This window comes from Acipenser ruthenus, chromosome 14 (genome assembly GCF_902713425.1).
Source record: "Acipenser ruthenus chromosome 14, fAciRut3.2 maternal haplotype, whole genome shotgun sequence".
NCBI lineage: Eukaryota > Metazoa > Chordata > Actinopteri > Acipenseriformes > Acipenseridae > Acipenser > Acipenser ruthenus.
This window is the reverse complement of record NC_081202.1, coordinates 3,262,178-3,289,709: the sequence shown is the minus strand read 5'-3', so window position 1 is coordinate 3,289,709 and position 27,532 is coordinate 3,262,178. Positions and strand designations below refer to the sequence as shown.

The 27,532-nt window shown below is 40.5% G+C and overlaps 1 protein-coding gene across 1 annotated transcript; it reads right to left on the bottom strand.

The window, feature by feature from the left end:
- Positions 1 to 1,325: 1,325 nt before the first annotated feature.
- Positions 1,326 to 26,653, bottom strand: LOC117419628 (wnt inhibitory factor 1-like). Its single transcript, XM_034926266.2, has 10 exons — positions 26,396 to 26,653; positions 25,576 to 25,715; positions 16,703 to 16,811; positions 15,181 to 15,321; positions 11,097 to 11,192; positions 9,943 to 10,038; positions 7,636 to 7,731; positions 5,284 to 5,379; positions 3,962 to 4,057; positions 1,326 to 2,543 (listed from the first exon to the last, which is right to left on the bottom strand). The coding sequence occupies exons 1-10, from the start codon at positions 26,532 to 26,534 to the stop codon at positions 2,422 to 2,424; spliced, it is 1,131 nt and encodes a 376-aa protein (XP_034782157.1). The 5' UTR covers positions 26,535 to 26,653; the 3' UTR covers positions 1,326 to 2,421.
- Between the last annotated feature and the right edge of the window lie 879 nt (positions 26,654 to 27,532).

Here is a 27,532-nt window from a genome sequence, read left to right as displayed (position 1 = left end):
TGTGTTATTATAACCATGTAGATCTCAACCTGGTCTCACCCCGGTTCAACAAAATGCAATTGGATTATATTGAATTCACAAAGGAGCTCAATGCAAAGGGTGGGTTTCATACTCTCTCACCCTTATAAAAGTGAACCATAGTAAAAGCACAGCAAAGTGTAATAAAGCACAGTGAAAACATGCAAAAGCATAGGGAAGCATGGTAAAGAATAGTGAGGTATGGTAAAGCATATTAATAAACATGGCTGAACTATGGTAAATGCATTGTATAACCATGGGAAAAGCATGGGGGGAAACCTGCAAAAATACTGTGTGTAAATACCATGGTATACGTTTATAAGAGCAATCAGCTGATGAAGATCTGACTTCAACAAGTCCTTCTTTGTGCAACATCTCCTAGTTCCTAGAGCTACTCTCTGCGTGTCTCTTGTTAAACAGTGCTTTATCACTTTATTTTGGGTGTTTGTTTTTGAGGAGCGCACAGAATACAAAACACAGAAATCAATCACTCAACTAATGGAGTGTCTTCAGCCTCTTCCTAGTGCTCTTCCCAGGAGAGACAATGCTGCTCAATATCAGAGCGTCTCCTTCAGTCTGACAGGTGTGGGGGATGTCTTTTATCAAGGCTGACAGATCCAAACAAGGAAGCAGGCTCAGGTATCTCACAGGGATAATGCACTGCGGTCAGCGAGGCAGACACCTGAGCCACAGGCATGTGCGCATTTACATCTCAGTTCCAGGCTTGGTTTTTTAAAAGCTTGTTTGGTTTTTTGGAATGCTGTTATGTCTGGGAATCTTTAGTGACAAATATATACTTACAGAGTTAATTAGACCTGACTGAGGCATTGAGGTAGCATTATCTTTTTTTAAATTAAAATGACATTCAAAGAAGACAAATAATGTTTTGAGGAATATACAAATTGTCTAGCTGTTTGCCTCCCTATTAAATCCAGCCACTAATTACGTGTAATCAAGTGTACTTTGGCTCTGCATCTGTCTGCCTCCCCTGTTAAAGTGCTTGTGTAAAAACACCTTGGGAAGTTGGAACACGGCATCCTGTAAAGTCAGTGAAAATTGTTTTATAAAAACATTTAGAATGAATACTGCCACCAGTGCTGTAAACGCAGGTGTTGGAATCAACAGGGCAAAGCAACCCAATACAATATTGCTGCACTGCATCCGCACCAATGGTACTAGCGCCACTGCACAATATTATTTGCCATTGTGGCAGGGCGGAAGCCCTGCTGGTGTAAATAGTGTGGGTGTAAATAGCAGGGATCGAATTATCTCATCCCTGCCAAACAAATAAAAACACACCAGCAGGGTCATGATTTGTGATTTAAAAGCGTTCATAGCAAAGACAGCACAGACATATTTCATTTTAATACATACTTGCGTACATATGAAAGAAAATAAAATAAATGCATTTTTTTGGTTTACAATATAGTATGCAGTTTCAATACAACAGTGCTAATGTAAGAATCATTATTACCATTTGGTAATGGCAATTAAAAAGTAACAAGAACTAAAATCCTCAAACACGTGTGTTTCAAGTCTAAGTACATTTAATTTTAATGTGTTCTCCCGAAAAGGAAGAAACAGTTATTAAATCTTATTTATATATTTTAAAAAAATTAAAACGCCAAATGCTTGAAGTTCAGTTCACAAATTATTTTTTGGAACCCCTTGCGACGCTATGTAGGGGGGCTTGAGGGTTCGAAATGGGGTTCACAAAAATAAATAACATCAGGGATGTTTACTTGTTGAGTGGCCTGCTGACTAATACAACAACTTAAATTCTCAAGATAGCACAAACTATTACATACAGTATCACAATATGCCCTTTTGTCAGTTTGTACAGATTATTAATTTTAATATTAAGGTTGATAGTTAGAATGATCAAAGTTGAATACCTGCAACATTTTAATACCTGTCAAAAAAGAATGGTTTTAATTATGGAACAAAACAGTACTGAATATTTATGATTTTTTGTAATATGTGGTCCTATTCAAACAGTTTTAAATCCTGAGTTATATGACATTTCTTATTAAAAAACAGAATGCTTATGTGTTTGTGACAAATGGCCCATACGTTTTTAAAAACAAGATGTAATTCCCTTGAATTTTTCAAAACGCTTCCCCCCACACCCCACAGATATTGGATAACAAACATTATGGTTGCACAGATAAATGAACAGTTAGAAACACACATCTATAAAATATCAACAGGTCATCATTCCATAACTTACCATTCTGACAATATAATGAAACAAAAACCATGAAGGAACATTTCTTAGCTGGTCAGTGGTTTATAGCAAAGTTAAGAAACCCCGGCCTTCAGACCCTGGTAATCAGAGAAATACAGTCGATCCACAAAGGCAACTGGGTCTAAGAAGTAAATGGAGAGTTCAGAAGTGTGCGCTCACAAGATGTAATTGGTTTCGGGTGGGTTCTTGCCCTCGTCAGCCTCTTTCGGAGAAGGCGTGTGCAGTTTGTGCTTGGTGCTGGTTGGCCTCAGGGCGCTCATTACACTGGCTCTGTACCCTAAATGAATGACAGAATCAGAAACAAAAGAGAGGCTGTAAGACTACCATCCTGTGCCACCGTTTTTTTCGATACAAAAAAAAAAAGGACAAAAAACGTGCATGTCAAGACAAGGCACCGCAGGAACCCATAAAAGAAAATGCCATGATAATCCACAACATTCCTCATGGAGCAGATACATGTTAAAGCATATTTATGGCATCTTTTTATGGAATTCCATAAAAACCCTTCTATGCAATTGGCAGTCGTTGACGTTACATTGCATTCTTTACTAAATGTCACACTAGGCGTATTCATATTCATTAAGGTACATTAAGGCCTTATGTACTCTCGCATTGACCTTCAATCAATCTGTATGCACCAGTGGGACCAGTGAAACCAGCACCCTTCCTCTGAGCTCTGAATTACAAACCTCTGCTTGGCTGTTGTTTGGCTTGGGCTTTGGCTGTGGCTGTAACTTCCTTCTTGCTGGAGTTTGTCAGTGACGATGAGACAAACCTTTCAGTTAATGAGGCAGATAGTGTCTCGAGACTCAACGCTTTGAATTGACTCAATTGATTGTGGAATCACCGTGGCTTTAACTTTGATTACAGAACCAGTGATTGATGCGACAGAGTTCTCATCTAACATGACAATCAATGAGTGAGTGGTTTAGTGACTTTAAGAACACACTGTCTGGCAGCCACACTCTACATGCTGAACACAATAACTGGAAACCTAGCAAATTCTCTGACAAAACGTTTAGACTAGAAGTCTTTCTCAGTGAGTGTTTACTGCCTTGAATTTGCTTTTATCATATGCTCCTAGTTTACAGACCTTTCGGATTGGGTGTAATGAGATTAGCTGTTGCTTTTGTACACATTTACCCTACTGATTACCGTAGTCAGTGAGGTTGAGGACCCCTCATTATGTGGTGCTTTCATTTTTCATTTGTTTCGTTTTGAAGAAAGTGGCAGTGATGCATCAACATGCCTAAGATCGTCCTCTCTCCTCTGTTGCCTGTTCAAACTCTACACTCATTGATTTATTTATTTTTTCGACGATGATGTTATTGCTTCTCAGGAAGGCATTACCGCTAATGAACTCCACTAAACGAGCAAGCATGATGCCAGCTGAGGGCTCCTTTTGAAAGAGCTCTCTGGGTAGCCTGTGATCTTTGATGACTGGCTTTTACTGCTAGCATTGCTGGTGCCTCTTTAAATTCATACAGTAGTTGTGGAATTTAGAGTGGGGCGGGGGTAGAAGCAATTTAAACATCCAGAGGTCATACTAATCATTTTCTTTCATGTCCTGTTCCGTACGGTCGATGTGGCAGAACAAATGCGAAGGGAGATCAGGTTTCCGGAGATTACGCACTTCCCAAGGAAGCTTGGGAAGAATGGCCAGCCTGGATGCCTTCGATCTGTCTTCTCACTCACTTTTGTTACAGTGTCTTCCATGCCAGCCGTCTTTGCAGTGGCATTTGTTTGGTTCCATGCAGGTTCCGTGCGCCCCACAGCCCGGGTCACAGACAGCTGCAAAGGGATCAGGGAGAGAGGCTGAGATGCCAGGGATTGCACTGGCGGCTAGGGTTACATGTCAAGGATACTACAAAGGCTGCTAATGCTTTAGGCTTTCTGTCAGTTTGGCAGTAAAAACAAAAACTCCCTTAAAGTGGTGTTAAATGAACAGATCCAAACACTGCTGTCAAACTTCAAAACTTGGAACGATGTTTTCATCTCTCGAGTCCGATGTGCAAGCAAAGCACTGCCTGAGCCATTCAGTTCGGGGCAGTGTAAAGAGGAACTTCATTGGTATCGTCAGCACCCACACCCCCATACACCAGCCCATCTCTAACCAGGGCTTGTTTAAGTGACTCTGGGGGGGTCAAGAATGAGAACCTCAATTATGAATGGCAATTACGTGACTCAGGAAGCTTGACATACAGTACATATATATATATATATATATATATATATATATATATATATATATATAGTATATAAATCTTGTAGGCATCAGTCAGTTCTATGTGATCAGTTTCACTCTTTGGGGAGCTCTTCTTACAGATGATGACTGTGACCCAACCCAGCTGCCTGCAGCTAACGAGTTGTTGTGTACAGAGCCATGTGAACTGGATAAACTGCTCCTGTGGTAACGGCTTGTCTAAAGAGCAACATTTACTTGACATTTTAAAACACCTGCTACTTCCACATCTCTAGGACTCATGTTAAATTCTCTCTGGCTTAATTAAAAGGGTCACATTTAAAAAAAAAAATTGTCTTCAATTAACTTATTTTTTTCAAAGAAGTAAAAACATTTTTAAAAAAGTAACATAATTTGCTGACGTGTTTTGCCTGCCTATTTCATTGGGGTCATCCCTGCACAGTATCATCAATACCCAAAACAGCTGACCTCTAATGGCAATGCAGTGGCACTACAATGGCTCACAATGGTATGATCCAATCCACACACTGGCATTCCATTACAGGACCACTGCAGCACTTCCAAATCCATTGTGCAGCTATTGCTGTCATGCTGTGGGCTGATGATACAGTAAATCTGTTCCGATTTCTTCAGCGGAATATTAAAAGAGTGTCCTAGTGGGATTATTGCTAACCTTCCTGCAAGTGTATCTCCTATTGAGAGTGAAACAAAAAAGAAAGCACTGCAGCATGGCACAGCATGAGATTCCAGGTTACATTGATTTTGTGCACATTCGACGAACAACTAACCCAGTCTGCGTCCTTGCTGTGCTTACCCTTTGAACACAGATCCCCCAGGAATCCTTTAGGACACTTGCATTTGTTTCTCCCAGTGCACTTCCCTCCATTTCTGCAAGGCTGACGGCACTTGCCTGAGAAGAAAATGAAATGAAAACAAGCTGCTGTAATACGTCTCAGTGCGACTGAATTTGAGAACGCTCTGCAGTGTACCCGCACACTCAAGATCTGATCTTCCAAACATGGTTAAAAACTTCACACTGACTGTGGGAGATTATTAAACTGTGCCGATCACATATTTAACACAATCAATAGTTCCAAGAGGTATGATCAAGAAACATATGCAACAAAAATGTAACTTCAGACTATGATTAAACAAATTGCTAAACCAGCTGTCCACATTTCATCAGCAATACATTATTATTATTTATTTCTCACCTGGATAAGGGCGACTTACTGTTGTTACAAGATATCACATTATTTTTACATACAATTACCCTTTAATACAGTTGGGTTTTTACTGGAGCAATCTAGGTAAAGTACCTTGCTCAAGGGTACAGCAGCGGTGTCCTCCACCTGGGACTGAACCAACGACCCTCCGGTCAAGAGTCCAGAGCCCTAACCACTACTCCACACTGCTGCCCCATACATAATGGGCCATATTGTCAAAGAGTTTATTTAACTCTTGTCATTATTTAACTCCTATTTTGAAAGGAGAAAGAACACCTGTTGACTTTACAGAACCAGTATCTAACACCCAGGTAATGGAATTGGAGGTAACAGACTTTAAAGTTCTAAGTGTAAAAAGTTGTCAGGATGTTAACAATGAAAAGAGAAATGACAGCTACGTTATTTACAGTTGTATCAACCTGTGGGGACGTATGACGCTATATTTTTTAGAACCCCGCTACTTTACTCTTTAAGCACTCTCTGTTTGTATTTTTCTCAGTTTTGTACATTACTGTTGAATTTTCAACTTTAAAAAATATATAGAGTTAATTAAAGACTGGAGAAAACGCTTTGAACAATGTAACAAGCATAATGTATGGAAAATAAAGTGATAATGTTTAAACCTCCATTAAACAGATGACTGTATGAGAATACGTTCCTTACACTGACCTCTGCTTCTGCTTAGCAACACTGTGTCATTTCTAACAGTGCAATTGCAGTGGATTTGAACAAATGCAAAATAGATTACAAATTGAGATCCAGTAAAAAAGAAATACATTTTAATCACCCAGCTGCATCAAATACGAAAATGTTATTAATTGCATTATCTCTCCACATTTGTATGATCAGAAAATAAAACAATTACAGATTCAAAATATATGTTTGAAAGAAGTATCTTTTCCCACTTATTTTCCATATTTGAAGTGTATTCGTTGTATTCTGGTATTTTGGATATATATTAATTTTTCACATGAGAAATGGACTTGCTCTTATTCTGGAACCTTGCCTCTAATGATAAGTAGAATCCTCTACACTGCAGTACATCACATTCTGAAATGGTTTAGATATCAACAGAGCAGCCCAATATGGATATTAATTACGTCTTTGTCTCCGCTCTCTTTATGTGTCTTCCAATAAAGAAACCCCTGAAACATTAATGCAGGGATTGTGAAACAAAGATGAAATATAATACGTAAAAAAAAAAAAAAATAAATAAATAAAAAGGTGATCTGAAGAGACTTCTAATTACAGAGGTGTTTATCAATGTGCATATTAAGTTACACCCACATACTGTACATACACTATAAAACCTTGTTGAATTTCACTTTCATTTTTGTGTTCTGTAGAAAGGGAAACTTATATTTGTGCAAAGGATTTGCAGCAGTGTAATTAGAAGTTTCTCACAAAGGGCCGGTTACTTTGAAAGAACTACGCTAATAAACCAGTCTGCAGCCTGGAAGAAGTTTATTTTATTATTTTTTTTTTTAATCACACCACCGAACCATTCCCAGTATCAGTTACAGTAAACACAGAAAGGCCCGCTGAAAATGTTCACTCACCTGAGAAAACGCTTTTATGTTTGATCAGGTTTTTAACAGCTGCCAGTGAAGTGTGCTCTTCAACCTACCGGCTCCTTCAAGTAAATGAGTGAGACCCACTTTGATATGAAACGCTGTGAGAGGAGGACCACAAAACAGACTAAAAGCCCACGTAAGACCTGGCAACTTTCAGGCAGCTGTTTCCAGCATCGCTTCAAGTAACTCGTTCTAGAGTTGACTGGTTTTACAGAGGCTAAAGTACGGCTAAAATGGGGAGAATGTAATGCTTTCTAAGAGAGAATGAAAAGGATCCGCTTTGAACTTAAAACAAGGTGCAGTCACCCAGCACCCTCATGCTTTAGCCTGGCCTGTCATAGTGGAATATGGATTGGCTGTGCTCACCGATTTCACAGTGAGGGCCCTCGAACCCTGCAGGGCAGATGCACTTCCCTGGATGAAAGCAGGTCCCACCGTTGTGACAGACTGTGGTGCAATTTGCTGGAAAAGACAATCACATTGTATAGAATCAGTGGTGCAGAACATCGCTTGTGAAAATCAATCTGTATAGAATCAGTGGTGCAGCACATCACTTGTGAAAATCAATCTGTATAGAATCAGTGGTGCAGAACATCGCTTGTGAAAATCAATCTGTATAGAATCAATGGTGCAGAACATCGCTTGTGAAAATCAATCTGTATAGAATCAGTGGTGCAGAACATCGCTTGTGAAAATCAATCTGTATAGAATCAGTGGTGCAGAACATCGCTTGTGAAAATCAATCTGTATAGAATCAGTGGTGCAGAACATCGCTTGTGAAAATCAATCTGTATAGAATCAGTGGTGCAGAACTTCACTTGTGAAAATCAATCTGTATAGAATCAGTGATGGTGAACATCGCTTGTCTCTTTCCTGAGAAGCAGTTATTAACTACTGGGAATGGACACGTTTCCAGCTTTCCTGACTAAACTTGATATTTAATTATGTATCCCGTAGATGAAATCAACCAATCACAGTAGGGTTTGTCAACATTCCAGTGCACATTTACAGATGTCATCCCGTGCAGGGTATCTCTTATTATAAGAGACATCATTCCACTCAGTTTGAGCAAACTAGTTTTGCTAGGTCCTCTTGCCTAAACTGCATGACACCTACCACCCCTTTAACCCTTTCCGGTCCAATGTCAGACCCTGTCCGAAATCATCAAAAAAGACGTAAAAAACAGGTCTCTAGACCTTTTTTCTCCGGAAAAAGCAAAGAAAACCATTCAATGGCCGAGTGAGACCGATAGGAGCCGAGAGAAGCCGAGAAAAAAAAAAAAAGGGGCGTATCTCATGAATACAGATAGACCCGGCACCACATAGATAACACGGACATAAACAAACAAGATAGCTGCTTCTGCATCCAGCGCTCAAAGAATATCACAGACATTTGCAGAGCTTTTTTTAGATGTAATAGTAATAAAATAATGACTTGGATCGCATTATTGAGGAGTTTGGTGATAAAACGAGTGATCAGGAGATGATTTATTGGTATGCACTACTATGAAGAGGTATGTGAAAAATACAGCGAACAAGGGGTGGGGCGGGGCTGGAGATACAGTACTGAGTGTCCTGTTGATATGCAGTGCCTTTTAAACCTGTTTTACTGTGAAAAAAATACTTAAACAGCGTGTCTAAAATAAACTGTGCGTGTGAAAATAAATTGGACCTGATGCGCCTGAGACGCGCTGAATAAATGGACCGCTAAGGGTTAAGGCACTGGCCAGACATACCGCTATGCCTGGTACAGCGTACACTGTCTGTGTCTCAGCTGTAAAGTACATTGCTTCGGCTTCATATGCTCTTGGCCCCATAGAAAAACTGCTCTAAACTAGAGACTCAGGACCCCAGTGGAGATGTTAACTGACGAGCAATTGCTCTGGCTGGTTCTGATCTTACCCCTTGTCAGTCCCCAGTAAAACAGAACCTGTTTATATTACAAACATTTAAAAAGAAAAAAATCACCTTTAATAAGCCCTCCCTAGCAAACTGTTCTCATATTTCTCTTTTGAAGATTTTCAAATATGATGAGTGTGGATGGTTCAAGCAGCCTCATTTCTTACATGGCTATCGAACCATTTGAGTCCATATAAAAAGACTGCCTTGTTAAAAAGCCTTTGAAAACAACTCGAACCAGACATGTATCATCCACAAAACAAATGCTGGAAGACAGGGAAACTGTGTGTGTAATTCTCTATTGCAGTCTGTGCTTGGGTCATTATTTACCAGACCCACAAAACCAGTTATTTTCAACCAATGGTGTGCTTCTGAAAAAAGCACACCATTGGTTGAAAAAAGTGCCCATTAGGTATATACAGCGGTCATTTCTGTGCCCTCCCAACTGCGGCAGCTGTGCGTCAGTAAATGAAAAATCCAACCAAAATCCCAGTCCTTTCAGAAGCAGAGCCAGCGGTTGATAAAGGACTTTGTTTGCTGGAATAGTTAGTAAGCTTAGTAAATAAAGATCGAAGCAGACACATCAATAAAGAAAGACAGAGAACACACATCCTTATTATTATTATAATGTAAATGACACAAAGTATCCCTTTAATGTCTGGTTTTGTACGGATAAAACATACCCTATTTTTGCTATTGGGCACTCATACTGGTATATGCTGTATAGCACATGGTGTGTGGGCTAGGGTTAGGAGTTTCTCTGATCCGTGCTTACCCTTGTCACAGTTGATGCCGTAGTAACCTGGAGGACATATACACATTCCGGGGCTGACACACAGCCCTCCGTTCAGACACCGGGGAGCACAAAGAGCTGGGGCAGGAGCGGGATCAGAATGAAAGGAAAATGAAATTAGTCAATCGCATGATTTCCGTTTCAACGGTGCATTGAAACAGGCTTCCTAAGTCATTATCATTACACCTCATTTCGGAGCATGTAATTTGCTGGAAAGCATGCCAGTCATTATGGGAAGCAGCTGCTTGGTTATTGACCGAAAGAATGGAAGGGGTGGGAAAAACTCCATGCTCCAGGTGAATAACCGAGGGAATGCAAGACTACACAAAAGCAAGGCATGCAAACAGAGCTGCGTTCAACCTAGAATCATTCTAGGCTACTATCTATAACATGTGTTTCTTTCACAACTGCAATGAATAGCAAATTATAGTGCACAACAGATAAGATGTATGAAATGTCATGCTTAATGTTGACTGTTTTACCCTTTATCAGCTCCAGTGCCCTGTGCACTGCTCCCCTTATCATTGTGTAGCTGAATTTGCAATGCCCAATGTATTTTTCAGGTTGCTGGTGGTACAACGCACCAGCACTGCGCACTGATATTCTCTTACATTGCAGTTTTACTGGAGCCAGTGAAGTACAGCGGTATTAGCAAACTTTCCTATGAACACAAATGAATACTCAACTTGTACTACAGCTATGGCCAAATGTTTTGCATCACCCTATAGAATTAACTAATTTTGCTTCATAAGGTCGAATGAAACCTGCTGAACAATGTTATGTTAACATATTGAATTACATACCGCTTTGTAGTTTTCCATATACTTAACGGAAAACTGTTAAATTGAAAAATGATTCTGTTTGATCAAAAGCAACTAGTTAAGACTTGGCCAGTCTATGTTTTTATTTATTTTTGGTCCATTTTTAACCAAACCCAAAATTACTAACTACTTCTGATTTGAATCCAAACCTACATCAAACATTACTGGAAACCGCAGATGTTTTTATAACAGCTATTAGACTATAATATTACTCAGCCCACATATGTTTTTCTTTAGTGTGTTTCAAAGACATCCAGATGCAAGCCATTGGAAACTCTTGTAATGTTCTAATAGTTTGTGACACGTTTGCTTTACCTTTCTCACAATGGGGGCCATAGAACCCATCTGTGCAATCGCACACCTGCCTGTCATTGCAGAAGCCCGCGTTCCGACACCCCCCGGGGCACTTCGCTGTCGACAGAGTGAAGAGAGAGAGAGAGAGAGAGAGAGAGAGAGAGAGAGAGAGAGAGAGACTAAACGGGACCCGTTACATGGGATATTATACCCACGAGGACACACCTGAAATGCACTCCAAACAATTCCACAGTCCAGCCCTTTTAATGGCACTTCAAAGGAACCGAGCATGAATGGTGACAATACGTTGACTTCATCTGAAGTCCAGCAATCCCCTGGCACAGCACAGAAGCAGTGTTGATACAACACATAGTGCTGTTTCGCTGCAGAACTCTATAGTACTGTACAATACTGCTCATTAATAGCATTTAGTTATTAGTATAATTTAGTGTACAATAGATTCTTTATTCAGAATATTTCAGGACTGTCCTGCAACTAGCTTAAATGTAACCCTCTGAATGTTATGCCTTCATTGCCAATAATGCTAACCGCAGTGTGACAATAACCCTAACCTTCTGAATGTTACGCCTTCATTGCCAATAATGCTAGTCAATGGGGTGGAAATGAGTTGTATACCTGATTAATGTGAGTGATGTTAACCGCAGTGTGATAATAACAGAGTGATATTATCAGGAGCCGCTCCCCGCTCACTCCCCTTATAGTTCAGTGTGACAATGTTGTGATACTGTAAACATATTTGCAAGCTAGGTCACTGGTGCAACAACATGTCTTCTAATGTTACCAAAGAGTCTTGCCTCCAAACTTCTCAGAACAAGAGACTGGCAACTCCTAATACAATCAGTGAGTTAAAAACATGGGACTTTTCAATTACGTCCGCTGGTCACAATAACCATTTCACAGACATGTGTCAAATACGTTGCTGTGAAAATATTCTGAAACATTTCACACAACGCATTTCCATTGTTTCCTCGGAAATGCGTCTCTGGTTCAGTTTATCGTGTTGCTCCTCCAGATCCCCCAGTTTTTTCATTCCTAGCGGTGTTGTATATCCCTTCTGAAACAGGGATTACTCTGGTATAGCGGTGAAGCTAATCCTGATTCGTAACTGGTGGGTTGAGGCAGTCCTGCTGGCTTGCTGGAACAGCTGGGCTCGCTTCACATGACATCATGAAACAGAACTACCCTCGCTCAGGGTCACGTCATGCTCCATGCATTTCCACTGATACTGGAGGGCTTTCACAGGATTAGACACTTTATCTTGAGCTTGGTTTGCTTTAGCAGTGGAAGTAAAGTGATACACAGACTTAACAACACTCTCTGTGCAGGGATTACTCTATAGAGCCGAATCCTAAACCGTTACCCACACGCTGTATATTGAAATCTAAGTCTGTTTAGCTAATCAGGGCGTTGCGTACAAGAGCCGTATCCAATCAGCGTAAGGCAGCATTAGTGACGTGAGCCCACCTGCATCACATCAGTGTCACCACTTCACATTCAAATCAACACATGCATAGATGACTGCATTCGCGGCCCGAAAACTGGGAAGGTGCTAAACCACCCTGAGTATAGAACACGGACCAACCTGAACTCTTTTTAAAAATCAGTGATTTATTATTCTGCTTTTTTTTAATTTAGTAATCGGCAATTGATTTGACCCCATTTTTCTCCCAATTTGAAATGTCCAATTGTATTTTTAGGCTCAGCTCACCGCTACCACCCCTGTGCTGACTCGGGAGCGGAGAAGACAAACACACACTGTCCGAAACGTGTGCCTTCAGTAAACTGCTTCTTTTCACTCTGCAGGCCTGCCATGCAGCCAACCCAGAGCTACAGCGTCGGAGGACAACGCAGCTCTGGACAGCTTACAGGAAAGCCCGCAGGCGCCCGGCCAGTCTACAGGGGTCGCTGCTGTGCGGTGAGCCGAAAACACCCTGGCCGCCCTCTGGGAGCTCCCATCCACGGTCGGCAGTGGAATAGCCTGGACTAAAACCGGCGATCTCCAGGCTATAGGGCGCATCCTGCACTCCACGCAGAGCGCCTTTACCGGATGCACCACTCGGGAGCCTCATTATTCTGCTTTTTAAGGAAGAACTTTAGGGCGCATGTAGGGTACAAGGAGCAGCCAGTTCTCCGAGTCCAGGATGTTATAGTAGTGAAGGAGGATGTTGTCTACAAGTACAGCACACTTAAAGAGTCCTCTTCTTTCACTTCAGCTCTGTGACAGGCCTGACTCTTTATGACATGTGTTTATCCAAACTGCACAATGTCCTGTTTATTTGGAATCCCAATGAAAGTGAATGGCAGATTGTTACATAATTCTAGATTCTACAAGCATATTTCCATGTATACGGAACACCTGCATGCCTGCATTACCCTGAAGAAACCCTAAGGACCATGTGCAGACCACTGCATTAACAGACATGGCAACACAATGGATTGGGTCCTGCTATGGTAGCACACTGTCTGGTACTGATGTGGTACAGGGGTACAGCAATGGACTGGCAATGTGTATTACTTGATACCACTGGCATATGAAAATATGACATGTTCCCATTCTGGTGCCATAACATTGTAGCCGCCCTCGCAGTAGCATTGTCTCATCATTCAGTAAGGTTACACATGCTTCACCATGTCTGAGCAAGCAGTTCTGACCATGTAGCCTGAACAAGTGTGGCATCAGCAGGTGCAGTAAGGCAGTAAGGTGGGTGCCTCCACTATACTGAGTTACCAGGGTTATTCATCTCTCACAGGGTTAACAAATGCCTTTCTGTGACTCTAACGGGCATGCCATTACAACTTGAAGGTTTCCACCACAAACCACAATGTAACTTATCTAACATGAATCCATGGCAAGCTTAAGTTGAGGTTAGCTGGTTTACATTACCAGGAGAGCAGTGTATTTACTGTCCTTAGAGGGATATTTAGGTCCTATTGGAAACTTCTGCTTAAGGCAGAGTAGGAGACTGGATGGTATGCAAAACCGACGAGTGTTTTTCAAGGGCATAAAGAACACAGCGCTCTGTGATCTCCAGCAAAATTCATGAGCCATATCACCACATGTGAGATCTTTAAATCACAAAGCCTGCAGAGAGAAACATAACAACAATCAATGCATTACCAGCAATCAAGACGCTTGTCCAATTATGGTGAAGCTAGCTGAAGACATTTCTTTTCAAGTTATTGAGAGTTTTAGAATCTGGGGGTGAACAGAGGAGCCATACATTTTATATAATTCGAGGATTAATGGAGGCATTTGTCTGTCTGTCTGCGTTTATGTGAAACTTTACTTCTGCATTATACTGACGGCTCTGATTCTGTGTGTACAGCCATGGTGGGGAGGTATGTCACTTGTGTGTACAGCCATGGTGGGGAGGTATGTCACTTGTGTGTACAGCCATGGTGGGGAGGTGTCACTTGTTGCATATTTATTTGAATAATGCTGAATTCTTTTACGGCTTGCTCACTGCCTGCAGACTTTACCAGACTGTAGGGCATGCTTCACGGGGTCTTATCTCTTGCTCTCTGCCTGCAGACTTTACCAGACTGTAGGGCATGCTTCACGGGGTCTTATCACTTGCTCACCGCCTGCAGACTTTACCAGACTGTAGGGCATGCTTCACGGGGTCTTATCTCTTGCTCACCGCCTGCAGACTTTACCAGACTGTAGGGCATGCTTCACTGGGTCTTATTGCTTGCTCTCCGCCTGCAGACTTTACCAGACTGTAGGGCATGCTTCACAGGGTCTTATCTCTTGCTCTCTGCCTGCAGACTTTACCAGACTGTAGGGCATGCTTCACTGGGTCTTATTGCTTGCTCTCCGCCTGCAGACTTTACCAGACTGTAGGGCATGCTTCACGGGGTCTTATCTCTTGCTCTCTGCCTGCAGACTTTACCAGACTGTAGGGCATGCTTCACTGGGTCTTATTGCTTGCTCTCCGCCTGCAGACTTTACCAGACTGTAGGGCATGCTTCACTGAGTCTTATCGCTTGCTCTCCGCCTGCAGACTTTACCAGACTGTAGGGCATGCTTCACAGGGTCTTATCGCTTAAGATACAGTTTACCTCATTGACGGGTTCTGCTTACCTCTTTGACAAGTTTTGAAGAAAATAGCATTGTGGGGAGTCCGAAGAATAATGTTGCCTTCTGCGTCCATTACAAGAATAGTGACTTCAAACGCGGCCACTCCGTCCTGATTTCCAAGGCAGGGGAAACCAATTTGAACCACTGGAATCAAGCAAACAGTTTATCTTATTACTTCAAGATGTGGGGTGTAATTCTTTCTTTGTTTAATGTACTAAATGTCCACTAGGTCAGTTTGAGATCAACAAGTATAAGAATATAACGGTCTACTGGCCAGATCACTGCGTTAGGCAGAGATGGGACAAATATTAGAGAATTCGAATGAACACTGCATTCAAACACACCATGGGGGTATTCGTGCCTATAACATAATTTGTAAGTGACCGCATCAAAAAGATACCGTGCATTATTGATGTCTAAAATAAATAACACACATTCCACTGTACAGAAGAATGTCTCTCCTTTGTTTAAAAGGAAATCTGATTGGGTACAGAGGAATAATTTGTTTTTTACTGTAGTTCTAATTACGGTACTAATTCAAAATTAAATAATTTTTACTATTTGATTAAATTTTTACTATTTGATTAAATCTGAAAGTATATTAAAAAAACAAAACCCACTGTTTGTGTTGGCCCCCACCCCGCCCTCGCCAATCCATAGTGATGCCACTGAAAGTTCCAGCACTTTGGAATCTGGGACAGTAATCTTCCAGTAATCACTTTGCAATGTGATCTCCGACAAATCACAGATTTAATCAAGTGGGAGATCAAAGGCTGATGTCACAGGCATGTTTTAATTGCTTGTAACCCACACTAATCTATTCAATGTTTGCGAAGGTGGTAATAGAGCAGCCAGAGAAATACAGTATGCCCTAAAGACTTTACATCAAAGGGAACTAATACATACTTCTGCCTGGAGATTAGGGGAAACAAAGCCCCTGCAATGTGTTTCACTTGCTTTGATATTTCTTACTGAGATTATATGGATAGCCACATGCTAACGTGAACCAGCCCTAATGTCGTAATCTGATGAACAGCATTTTCTCACAGCATAAGAGAACTAACTTCTTTCAGTACAATCCTACAGTTAAGTGCACAATATCATATAATTTCTGTACCTGTAATATTCAGTTATGCATTTTCTCTATCGTTATCTGTTATTATTTCTGCATATATAACTATGCCACCACAAAATGCTTCTGAAATAACTTATCAAGGCTGACTGGGGGAATGCCATATTAGTGTTGCACAGTACACTAGAGCCTGCCTCGTAGGTAAAGCTTTGTTCACTGAATCCTGTGCATCGCTGCTATGCTTCCCTGCCTCACGTCCCCACATTCAGTTGTTAGTTAGCAAGCCTGGTAAATGATGATCTAAGCAGAAACACCATTAGAGAATCATGCAGAACACACAGAATATAGGAAGTTGAACAGGTACAAGATGAAATATATGGGAAAGTAAAGGGTATAAAGCATCCCTCCAGGCTGTGCTACACATGTTTACAGTGTGAGTGATGTGATACTGACCTGAGGGTTTTTGTGAAACCATCCCCAGCAGGGGCACATTGACAGTGGGGTCCCCCATCACATCCTTGTCTAGAGACCTTAATGCCTGGAACTCATAGAAATACTCTGCCTGAAACATATCGAAATAAACAACCAATTAAAAACACAGTGTCTGTTGTGCCGGGTCTTATGTGCAAACGCAGTGATGTTTTTGTACAGAGTTGTCATAACTAGTGTATTATTTTTGTTGTTTAGATTTAATTGTATTATTTTCTGTGACTTCAAAACTTAATTTAAGGGCTCCCGAGTGGCGCATCCAGCTAAGGCGCTCCACGTGGAGTGCAGGATGCGCTCTATAGTCTGGACATCGCGAGTTTGAGTCCAGGCTATTTCTTTGCCGACCAAGGACGGGAGTATCCAGGGGGCGGCGCTCAATTGGCCGAGCGCCGCCCGGGGGGAGGGAGGGTTTAGGTCGGCCAGGGTGTCCTCGGCTCACCGAGCACCAGCGACCCCTGTAGTCTGGCCGGGCGCCTGCGAGCTTGCCTGTAAGCTGCCCGAGAGCTGTGTTGTCCTCCGACACTGTAGCTCTTGGGTGGCTGCATGGTGAGTCCGCAGTGTGAAAAAAAGCAGTTGGCTGACGGCACACGCTTCGGAGGACAGCGTGTGTTCGTCTTCGCCCTCCCGAGTCAACGCAGGGGTGGTAGCGGTTAGCTGAGCCTAAAAATAATTGGCCATTTCAAATTTGGGAGAAAATAATAAAAAATAATTGGCAACGACTAAATTTTTTTAAAAAAAGAAAAAAACTTAATTTAATCATCCCAGCCCATTGAATTGAATGGAAAGGTGAGGGCTGGACGCGATCCGCGGCCCGCTAACCTCGCTGTTCAAAGACAAACGTCTCGCCATTCAACTAAAGAGCAAGCTCTGTTGCATTATGAACTCATCAGCCACTAGGAGGAGATCCATTACAAACTAGGGAGTTTAAAGCACTGCAGTTACCTCTGAAGAATTCTCAGAATCTCCTCCAAGCACATCTGGTACAACAGTGTAACCATTAACCTGTCCCCTTGCAACACGCTGTCCCTGTTTCTTACATCCACCAGAGAACCTAATACCTGTTGCACAGGAAGTAAGTTTATATATATATATATATATATATATATATATATATATATATATATATATATATATACAGACGTGCTCAAATTTGTTGGTACCCCTCCACAAAAAATGAAGAATGCACAATTTTCTCTGAAATAACTTGAAACTGACAAAAGTAATTGGCATCCACCATTGTTTATTCCATATTTAATAGAAATCAGACTTTGCTTTTGATTTTTTATTCAACATAATATTGTAAATAAGAAAACAAATGAAAATGGCATGGACAAAAATGATGGGACCGCTAACCTAATATTTTGTTGCACAACCTTTAGAGGCAATCGCTGCAATCAGACGTTTTCTGTAGCTCTCAATGAGACTTCTGCACCTGTTAACCGGTAGTTCGGCCCACTCTTCCTGAGCAAACTGCTCCAGCTGTCTCAGGTTTGATGGGTGCCTTCTCCAGACTGCAAGTTTCAGCTCTTTCCATAGATGTTCGATAGGATTCAGATTAGGACTCATAGAAGGCCACTTCAGAATAGTCCAATGTTTTGTTCTTATCCATTCTTGGTTGCTTTTAGCTGTGTGTTTTGGATCATTATCCTGTTGGAGGACCCATGACCTGCGACTGAGACAGAGCTTTCTGACACTGGGCAGTATGTTTCGCTCCAGAATGCCTTGATAGTCTTGAGATTTCATTGTGCCCTGCACAGATTCAAGGCACCCTGTGCCAGGCGCAGCAAAGCAGCCCCAAAACATAACCCAGCCTCCTCCATGTTTCACTGTAGGTATGGTGTTCTTTTCTTTGAAAGCTTCATTTTTTCGTCTGTGAACATAGAGCTGATGTGACTTGCCAAAAAGCTCCAGTTTTGACTCATCTGTCCAAAGGACATTCTCCCAGAAGGATTGTGGCTTGTCAATATGCATTTTAGCAAATTCCAGTCTGGCTTTTTTATGTTTTTCTTTCAAAAGTGGAGTCCTCCTGGGTCTTCTTCCATGGAGCCCACTTTTGCTCAAAAAGCGACGGATGGTGCGATCAGAAACTGACGTACCTTCACCTTGGAGTTCAGCTTGTATCTCTTTGGCAGTTATCCTTGGTTCTTTTTCTACCATTCGCACTATCCTTCTGTTCAATCTGGGGTCGATTTTCCTCTTGCGGCCGCGCCCAGGGAGGTTGGCTACAGTTCCATGGACCTTAAACTTCTTAATAATATTTGCAACTGTTGTCATAGGAACATCAAGCTGCTTGGAGATGGTCTTGTAGGCTTTACCTTTACCATGCTTGTCTATTATTTTCTTTCTGATCTCCTCAGACAACTCTCTCCTTTGCTTTCTCTGGTCCATGTTCAGTGTGGTGCACACAATGATACCAAACAGCACAGTGACTACTTTTCTCCATTTAAATAGGCTGAATGACTGATTACAAGATTGGAGACATGTGTTTTACTAATTAAAGAAACTAAGTAGTTTGAAATATCACTATAATTCCAATTATTTATTATCTTTTCTAAGGGGTACCAACAAATGTGTCCAGGCCATTTTAGAATATCTTTGTAGAATAAGCAATAATTCATCTCTTTTCACAGCTTCTTTGCTTTATTCTATGACATACCAAAGGCATGCAAGTATACATGATAAAATAGCTTTTAATTTCATCACTTTTCAGGAGGAATGAAGCATTATTTCAATGAGCTGTAAGGGTACCAACAAATTTGAGCACGTATGTATATATATATATATATATATATATATATATAGTTGTAGTCAAAAGTTTTCATACCCCAATAGAATTTTAAAATTTCTAGAAATGTCACAAAAACAAAGAATTTTGCTTTTGTGGTTGAGGAAAAATGTTCCAAGAAATACATGTTTACAATTATTTATTTCAGCAATGCTTTTACCCTTTGGTGTTCATTCTAGAGAGTATCAAAGGGTTAGGCATTGGATTATTGCTGTCATTACCAATAAGTCAATGTGGGAAAAAGTAAAGAGCTATCTGAAGATTATTTATTGTCATAAAGCTGGAGAAGGATACAAGAAGATTTCCAAGAAGTACAAGATTCATGGTACTGTCACAATGCTCCCTTGGTCTAGAAGAAAGAAGGTTCCTTCACCAAGAACTAGTAGAAGAATTGTGAGGAAGGTTAATAATAATCCGAGATTGTCTGCCAAATATATTCAAAGTGAATTGGCTGCAAGTGGGACTGGGGTTTCCATTTCAACCATAGCTCGAGTATTGCACGGTGAAGGTCTCAATGGTCACAGGCCAAGGAAAAAGCCACTCTTAGGAAAACATCACAAGGACAATTGCTTAACGTTTGCAAAACAGCATTTAAATGATAGATATGAGTTCTGGTCAAAGGCATACAAAGAAAAGAACACCATACCTGTCAAGCATGGAGGTGGTAATATCCTTCTATGAGGCTGTTTTCTCCTCTAATGGCACAGGCAATGTAGTTCCAGTACATGGTAAAATGGATTCCATAGCATACCAAAAGATATTGGCCAATCATCTGAAAACCTCCGCTACAAAACTTGGTTTAAAGTGCACTGGACATTCCAACACGACACTGATCCAAATTACACATCACAATCTACTTCAGAATGGTTAAAGAAGAATAAAATGAAGGTTCTGGAATGGCCTAGTCAAAGTCCCGATCTAAATCCGACTGAGAATCTTTGGTATGAGTTGAAGACGGCTGTGCGCAAGAGAAGTCCTCAAATTTGCATGAACTGGAACAATTTTGCGCTAAATAATGGTCAAAAAATCATTAAATAATCATGCCAAAAGCTTACTGACAAAAATCCTGATAATTTAAAATAGGTTATTGTTGCTCAAGGTGCCTCAACTAGCTATTCATTTCATCATCCTAGGGCATGAATACCTTTGAATTAGCATTTGGAGTTTTGCAAAGAAAATTACTGAAATAAATAACTGTAGACATGTATTTCTTGTAACTTTTTTTCCTCATCCACAAAAGCAAAACTTTTGCTACAGAAGATTTTTCCTATAATTATTTATTTTCAAGATATTTCTAGAAATTATAAATTTCCATTGGGGTATGTAAATGTTTGACTACAACTACATATATATACAGTATATTGTCCTTGTTCTTTACCCCATTTTCTCCCCAATTTGAAATGCCCAATTTATTTTTATTTTTTTTACGGCCTTTATATTTCACATTTTCTCTTGAGGAAAACATGGAGACATTAATTGAGGCTCACAAAAGTGTAAGCACATTAATAAAAAAATTAAAAAACAATACAAAACCATATAGGCAAGATGACTCACTGACTGGGAAAGGAGAAGATCCTGCCACTTCTAGACTCCACACCACGATACATTATGCAAACCTTGTGATGTCATTTTCATTGACAATGGAACGGTACTGCATAGCTAAAGTGTGATTCTGAGATTGGCGCTCCCCTCCTCGCTTTCTCTTTAAATTGCAAAAATATCCTATCCCTTTGAAAATTACACCCTCATCAAATAATCTCATTGAGCTGATTCAGTTTTAACTTTCCAGGCCTGTGAAGTAAATGGATGGGAGAGGAGGTGTCACTGACTGGCTATTTCTGTTTGAAACTAGCCGTGTTCATTTCATTAGCTGCACCACACCTTGATTAGCTGCTGTTTGAAACTAGCCGTGTTCATTTCATTAGCTGCACCACACCTTGATTAGCTGCTGTTTGAAACTAGCCGTGTTCATTTCATTAGCTGCACCACACCTTGATGAGCTGCTGTTTGAAACTAGCCGTGTTCATTTCATTAGCTGCACCACACCTTGATTAGCTGCTGTCTGAAACTAGCCGTGTTCATTTCATTAGCTGCACCACACCTTGATGAGCTGCTGTTTGAAACTAGCCATGTTCATTTCATTAGCTGCACCACACCTTGATTAGCTGCTGTTTACCTTTCTGTGTAAAAGAAAAAATAGCAAAATTAAAATAGCTAGCGAGAAAATAAAAAGGCTGGCCTGCGTTCTTCTTCCTCCTGTGTAACCGAGCCAGGGGCTGGGGAGCTCACAGCATGCTGGGAGGTTAATCCTGCAGCTGAATGCTAATCAGCACAGATAACTCATACGGGATCACTCTGCCCACACTTTACACTTTGGAGTCTTTGTTCTTAAGCCTGCGAGGATGGCTTTGAAGTCAAAGAAGAGGAAGACAAAAACCTCCGCTAACACTCCATCGCTGGTTTGCAGATTATGATCTCATTGGGAATACAATCATGACACATTTGGCCTTCTGAAACCAGATCTTTATAAATTCCATACCCGCAAAGCTTCACCAGGTATATATATATATATATATATATAGGTGTGTGTGTGTCTGTGTGTGTGTGTCTGTTCTGTATAATTCAAACCACGAAGCAGCAAAGTAGAACAAAAGCCTTGTTAAGTCCTCAAACGAATCCCAGCTACTGGCTCCTCCGGGGGATCCTGTTCTTGCTAATTCTTTCTGAACACGTTGAGTCGTTCCTTTCAAGACCTGTAATGCTATCGGAAGTACCATCAGGTTACATCTGCCTTAGCTTGGGGGGGGGGGGGGGGGCGGGCAATGACTATTCCTTAATCAGCAGCAATTCCCCCAAGGGATCCCCAGGAAGCAAGATTTTTAAGGGGGCCGATTTGTTTGGAAAGAACAGAAAGTTGGTCAATTTGTTTTTCATTCTTTAATCTGTGTCATACTTGGATATGTTGCCTCATTTTGGGAACAGTTATACACTGCCAGATCAACAGGAGGAAAGCACAGACATGCCATTGAATTCTTTATACAATTTGATATTTGTGATCGACATCCCAGAGCTACTGTTGACTGGGGAAGAAGACAGCTGCAGAGGACACATAACCACATTAGAACCATATCAGATACAAAACCATATTGTATGTTAGCCATATGACACATAAACATACCACTGTGCACAATAACACTGTGAATGTAAGTAGTGAGCAAGCTACATTAAAAAGAACAACTTAAATTTTATTGTGAGATTTAGTTTTATAACATTACGGTACTGCGTGCAAACTTTTTAATTGAGCAAAATCTTAATGAATCTGGACAATTATAACATAATCCAGCTATGTATACTGAGCATCAAAAGAAACGTATCACTTATATTTGATCATCAAAAGAAACATATCACTTATATTTGATCATCAAAAGAAACGTATCACTTATATTTGAGCATCAAAAGAAACTTATCACTTATATTTGAGCATATATTAGGCACACTGACTTTTTATTGTGCTGATTAACAATTGACATCACGAAGATGCTGCAAAATGATTTGTCGATCTTGGGCAGGTGTTGTGACTCTTGGTCTCCCAGTTCGTGGCCTGTCATTGACAGACTGTGTCTGGTTATATCATCTCGACGGGTTTGAAATTGCTGGCTGTGAGCACCCAAGACAGCAAGCCACAGTACGCTACCCTAGTCCAGCCTCCAACATGCCGACTGCACAAAGGCGCTGCTCTTGACAGACGTGGCATATTGTTTTGTTTCTGTGATTTTCACTCCATATCCAGGGTCCAATCAAGTGTCTCACTAATTAGGTGATTAAGTAGATATGCTTCAGTCATAGTCACTCAAGCGTGTCATGGTCATAATGGTTGATCAAGTGATTAAAAAGAAACCAAAAACATTTTGTCAATGTCCATCATTTATATACCTTATTTTTTTTCAAAAATAAATGTGTTATAATAGTGATAAGTTTCTTTTGATGCTCTGTATATATAAAAGTAATTCTCAAAGATGTTTTGTGACATTTCTTATAGTGGTACATTAAAAATAAACTCATTGCCTCAACTTCCAAAAACTGGTACGTTTCCTATTGTTAACCCAAATATCCTGGTGTTTTACACTGGGAGTTTTCATGTACTTTCTGTCTAACCATTGCAAATGCCCTCTTAACCCTTAGTGGGTTTGTTTCTTTAAGGGAATTCAACCCTAAACTTATTTGTAATGATCAAGTAAACATTATGGCTCATTTTAAAGTTTGCTAATTATCCTTAAATACACCCTTTTAAAAAATTAAACTAAAGAACATTAAAAACATGTTTTTTTCCATAAAAAGTGCCTTTGATTTATAAAATGGATTCATACAGGACCAAGCCTCCCCTACATTACCCTGTCCGTTTTTTACAACTTTCTGTAATAAAGACCTGATTCCTTTTAAGCTGCAGGGGGTTTGCTTTATAGACTGAACCCAGTTCTTGCAAGTGAAAGCACGGGCCCTGCATTTTCTGCATAGCCCTATTGCAAAGCAGTATGCAGCGTTGCACAAGACAGCAGCAAATCTGGCACCAGCTGCAAGCAAGCGTCCTGTCCAAGCGGTAAAGTGTCGTTTCTGGCAGAAGCCTGAGAAATGTACCAGTGTTGTTCTCTATCAGCAGATGGAACACATGGTGGGCACATGCCTGTTGCATTAAATAGAGTAGAATCTCTACAGCATTAGGCTTTGATCCCTGGAGGTATGTCTACAACACCAAGATGTAAAATACCACAGGAGAAGAGAATCAAAATATTAAGAGCTTTATTTAGAGTACTCCATTTCCAAGGAGAACCACCTCTATAAATAAACCAGGCCCTCGCATCAGCAACATATTCCTCACATTCAGCTCGGGGGGGGGGGGGGGGGGGGGGGCATTGAGGTCACCAAATAAGGTATTTCCTCTATTAGGTGACATGATACAACTGGGCATGTCCTACACACACACTCACACTGACACATAGTGACACACATTGACACTGACACACACTGACACTCACGTACACACACTCACACACTGACACTCACACACACTCACACACTGACACTCACGTACACACACTCACACACTCACACACTGACACTCACACACACTCACACACACTCACACATACTCACACTCACACACTGACACTCACGCACACAGACACACACACTCACACTCTGACACTCACTGACACACACTCACACACTGACACTGACACACACTCACACACACTCACACATACTGACACTCACACATTGACACTCACGTACAAACACTCACACACTCACACACTGACACTCACACACACTCACACACACACACTAACACTCACGCACACAGACACACACACTCACACTCTGACACTCACTGACACACACTCACACACTGACACTCACACACACTCACACACACTCACACATACTGACACTCACACTCACACACTGACACTCACGCACACACACACGCACACAGACACACACACTCACACGCATGCACACAAGGAAAATGATGAAATGATGGACCAGCCTTATCAAATTATTTACTCCAAATGCATTTTGCACCGTTTGGAGGGACAGTAAAATAAAATTGTTTAAATTAACAATTCTCTCAACAAGCAAATAAATATGTGAAGGATTCAAGTAACTGCTGAAGCTGTTCACTTTACAATTTTTGCAGTTTTATTTTTCACTAAGAACTTCTGCATCTTCAATCTGAAACTTTTTTCAACTTTTGTGAACCCAACATCAAGTCAGATATCACAATAGAGGTCTAGTAGATGTACAGTAGCTGCCACATTAAGAAACTATTTTAAATGATTATTTTTTAAATACATGTACTATTTTAGGAATATTCTTAAATCACCTGTAATTATTCTAAAAATGTTTTTGTTTACTTTAACATTCTAAATATACCATTTCAAACGTGTCAGTTTTCGGTGTTTATTTTCCTCACGACTCTTTTCTCATAACCCTTTAGCCCGCAGTCTTGCACATTCCTGCAGTCAATATGTTAGTGTTCGGCGCCTAGTCTTACCTGCCCTGTCGCTTGCCAGGTGAAATTCATGTGCTGAATATTGACAGGAATAGCTGGCATCCTCTGCTGCGCTTTTCTGAAGTCGTGAGTAAAAGGGGCCATTTTCCCTTCAGACACAATTAAAATATCTTCCTCAAAACCTGCGAGTGTAAGACGATATTGACAAAATGTGTAAGTATCCTGTTCGAAAAAAACAAACAAACAAACAAACAAAAACAATTGCATTGCAGTGTATTTGTAATTATAAAATATCCCATGATAACCGTTCAGCTGGGGTTTATAGAGAAAAAATATCATTTAGACCGGTATCTATAATGACAAATAGATATATTTAGATCGGCTAAATATTTCTCTCGGAAATTAGAAGGCTGGGAGGCTAAAGAAGTGTCACAAGACGAAATAAAAATGTGTCAAAATGCATCCCGATACACACGTTTTAAACACAACCTTTCTCCTATAATTGACATATTTTAAATATAAGTAGGCACTCTATGCTAAGCCAATCTTGAATTCCACATTTTGACTGATTAACTAAAAAGCAAAGCGCAACAAAATGTTAACTCCCAGGAGAGATTGGCTGTACAGTGCAGTGTATTTGTATAGAGATATTAAAAGCTCAACTCTTTTTTCATGTAAAGGCGCCAAAGTAATTATATATATATATATATATATATATATATATATATATATATATATATATATATATATATATATATATATAATTTTATTTTTTTAATCACACAACCGTACTGAACTCTTCGTTTTTAATTCTTGATTTACTTTTAGTTGTAAAACTTTACTTCGTTTTTCTTTTAGTTACCTATTAGGGTTCTGGCTTGGTTCGAATCGATCCACATGTATAAGCTGCCCTCCTTCGCAGATTCCGCTAAAAACACCAGCAAATGCAGAAAAACGCAAGTCTTCACTGCAGTCGCGTGGACAGGTGTTCTATTGGCCATTGTACAAATATCCGCCTGCAGACTTGTTCGGGAGTCTGCCTGGAATCGCGGTGCTGTTCCTTGTGCTGCGTCCTCTGTACCGCACTGCTCTGGGTCTGTAGGTGTCAGAATGAAAGCGCGAGTGCCCTGCCCCGCTACTTGTATGAGGGGCGACTTGTAGCAGTTCCACTACTTTCCACGCGGTGGCGATGTGGAACAACAGTAATGTTGCAAGAATGAATTTCGTTTGGGTGAAACGAGCTGTGCGGCACGGTGTCGCATTGTTGTGAAGCTTTTGTTTCTTTGGTGTTTTAGTGATAACCAATGTTGTGGTGTTTCGTAAACATATAGTAGGTCTAAAAACAAAAGGGCCCCACGTTATTGTTTATTTTATTGATAATGCGGACGTGGGAGTCAATGTCGAGAACTCAAAACTCAAGTGTAAAAAAAGATGTTGATATTTCTGACTTTAAAGGCCTTGCTGAAAGCCATTGAACAAAACTGTAACCCCTGTATATGCCGCACCCCTGTCCAGCGCCCCTGAGTAAGGGTTCCTCAGAGGAGTATAGAGGAGCACATGTTATTTGTGACTATCATATTGGTAATCATTTATTTAATTATTTATTTGCATTTTACAGCGCTTTTATACACTAGTAACTCAATTTTAAATCGTGTGTAACAATGGGCACCGTTCTGAAGTACTGGAATTACAAAGTTTACAACCACTGGTTACAAAAAAAACCCGGATACATATTATAAACCCTATAATTAGAGGAACGAGCTCCAATATCTGCAATATACAGTTAGTATAATATACAATGATGCATTGTACATTTCCTAACATGTTATTTTAAATCCCGCGTGTTCTAATGTATGCAGTATTGCATAGATTGTAATGTAGGCTATACGATGTTTTTGATAGGTGATGTGTATATGCAGTAGATCTGAAATATATTATTGATATTACGAAAGGGGTAGGTTTTGTTCGATTTCAAGTGTGTATTAATATTGGGAGTTAC

What these genes read in the sequence shown, in the direction of transcription:
- LOC117419628 (XM_034926266.2), bottom strand. Translation starts at nt 26,534, where the DNA reads ATGGCCAATAGAACACCTGTCCACGCGACTGCAGTGAAGACTTGCGTT. An exon ending in GGTTTCACAAAAACCCTCAG is followed by an intron (nt 15,322 to 16,702) that starts GTCAGTATCACA and finishes GCTTGATTCCAG; the next exon opens with TGGTTCAAATTGGTTTCCCC. An exon ending in TGGCCCCCATTGTGAGAAAG is followed by an intron (nt 10,039 to 11,096) that starts GTAAAGCAAACG and finishes CTCCTGCCCCAG; the next exon opens with CTCTTTGTGCTCCCCGGTGT.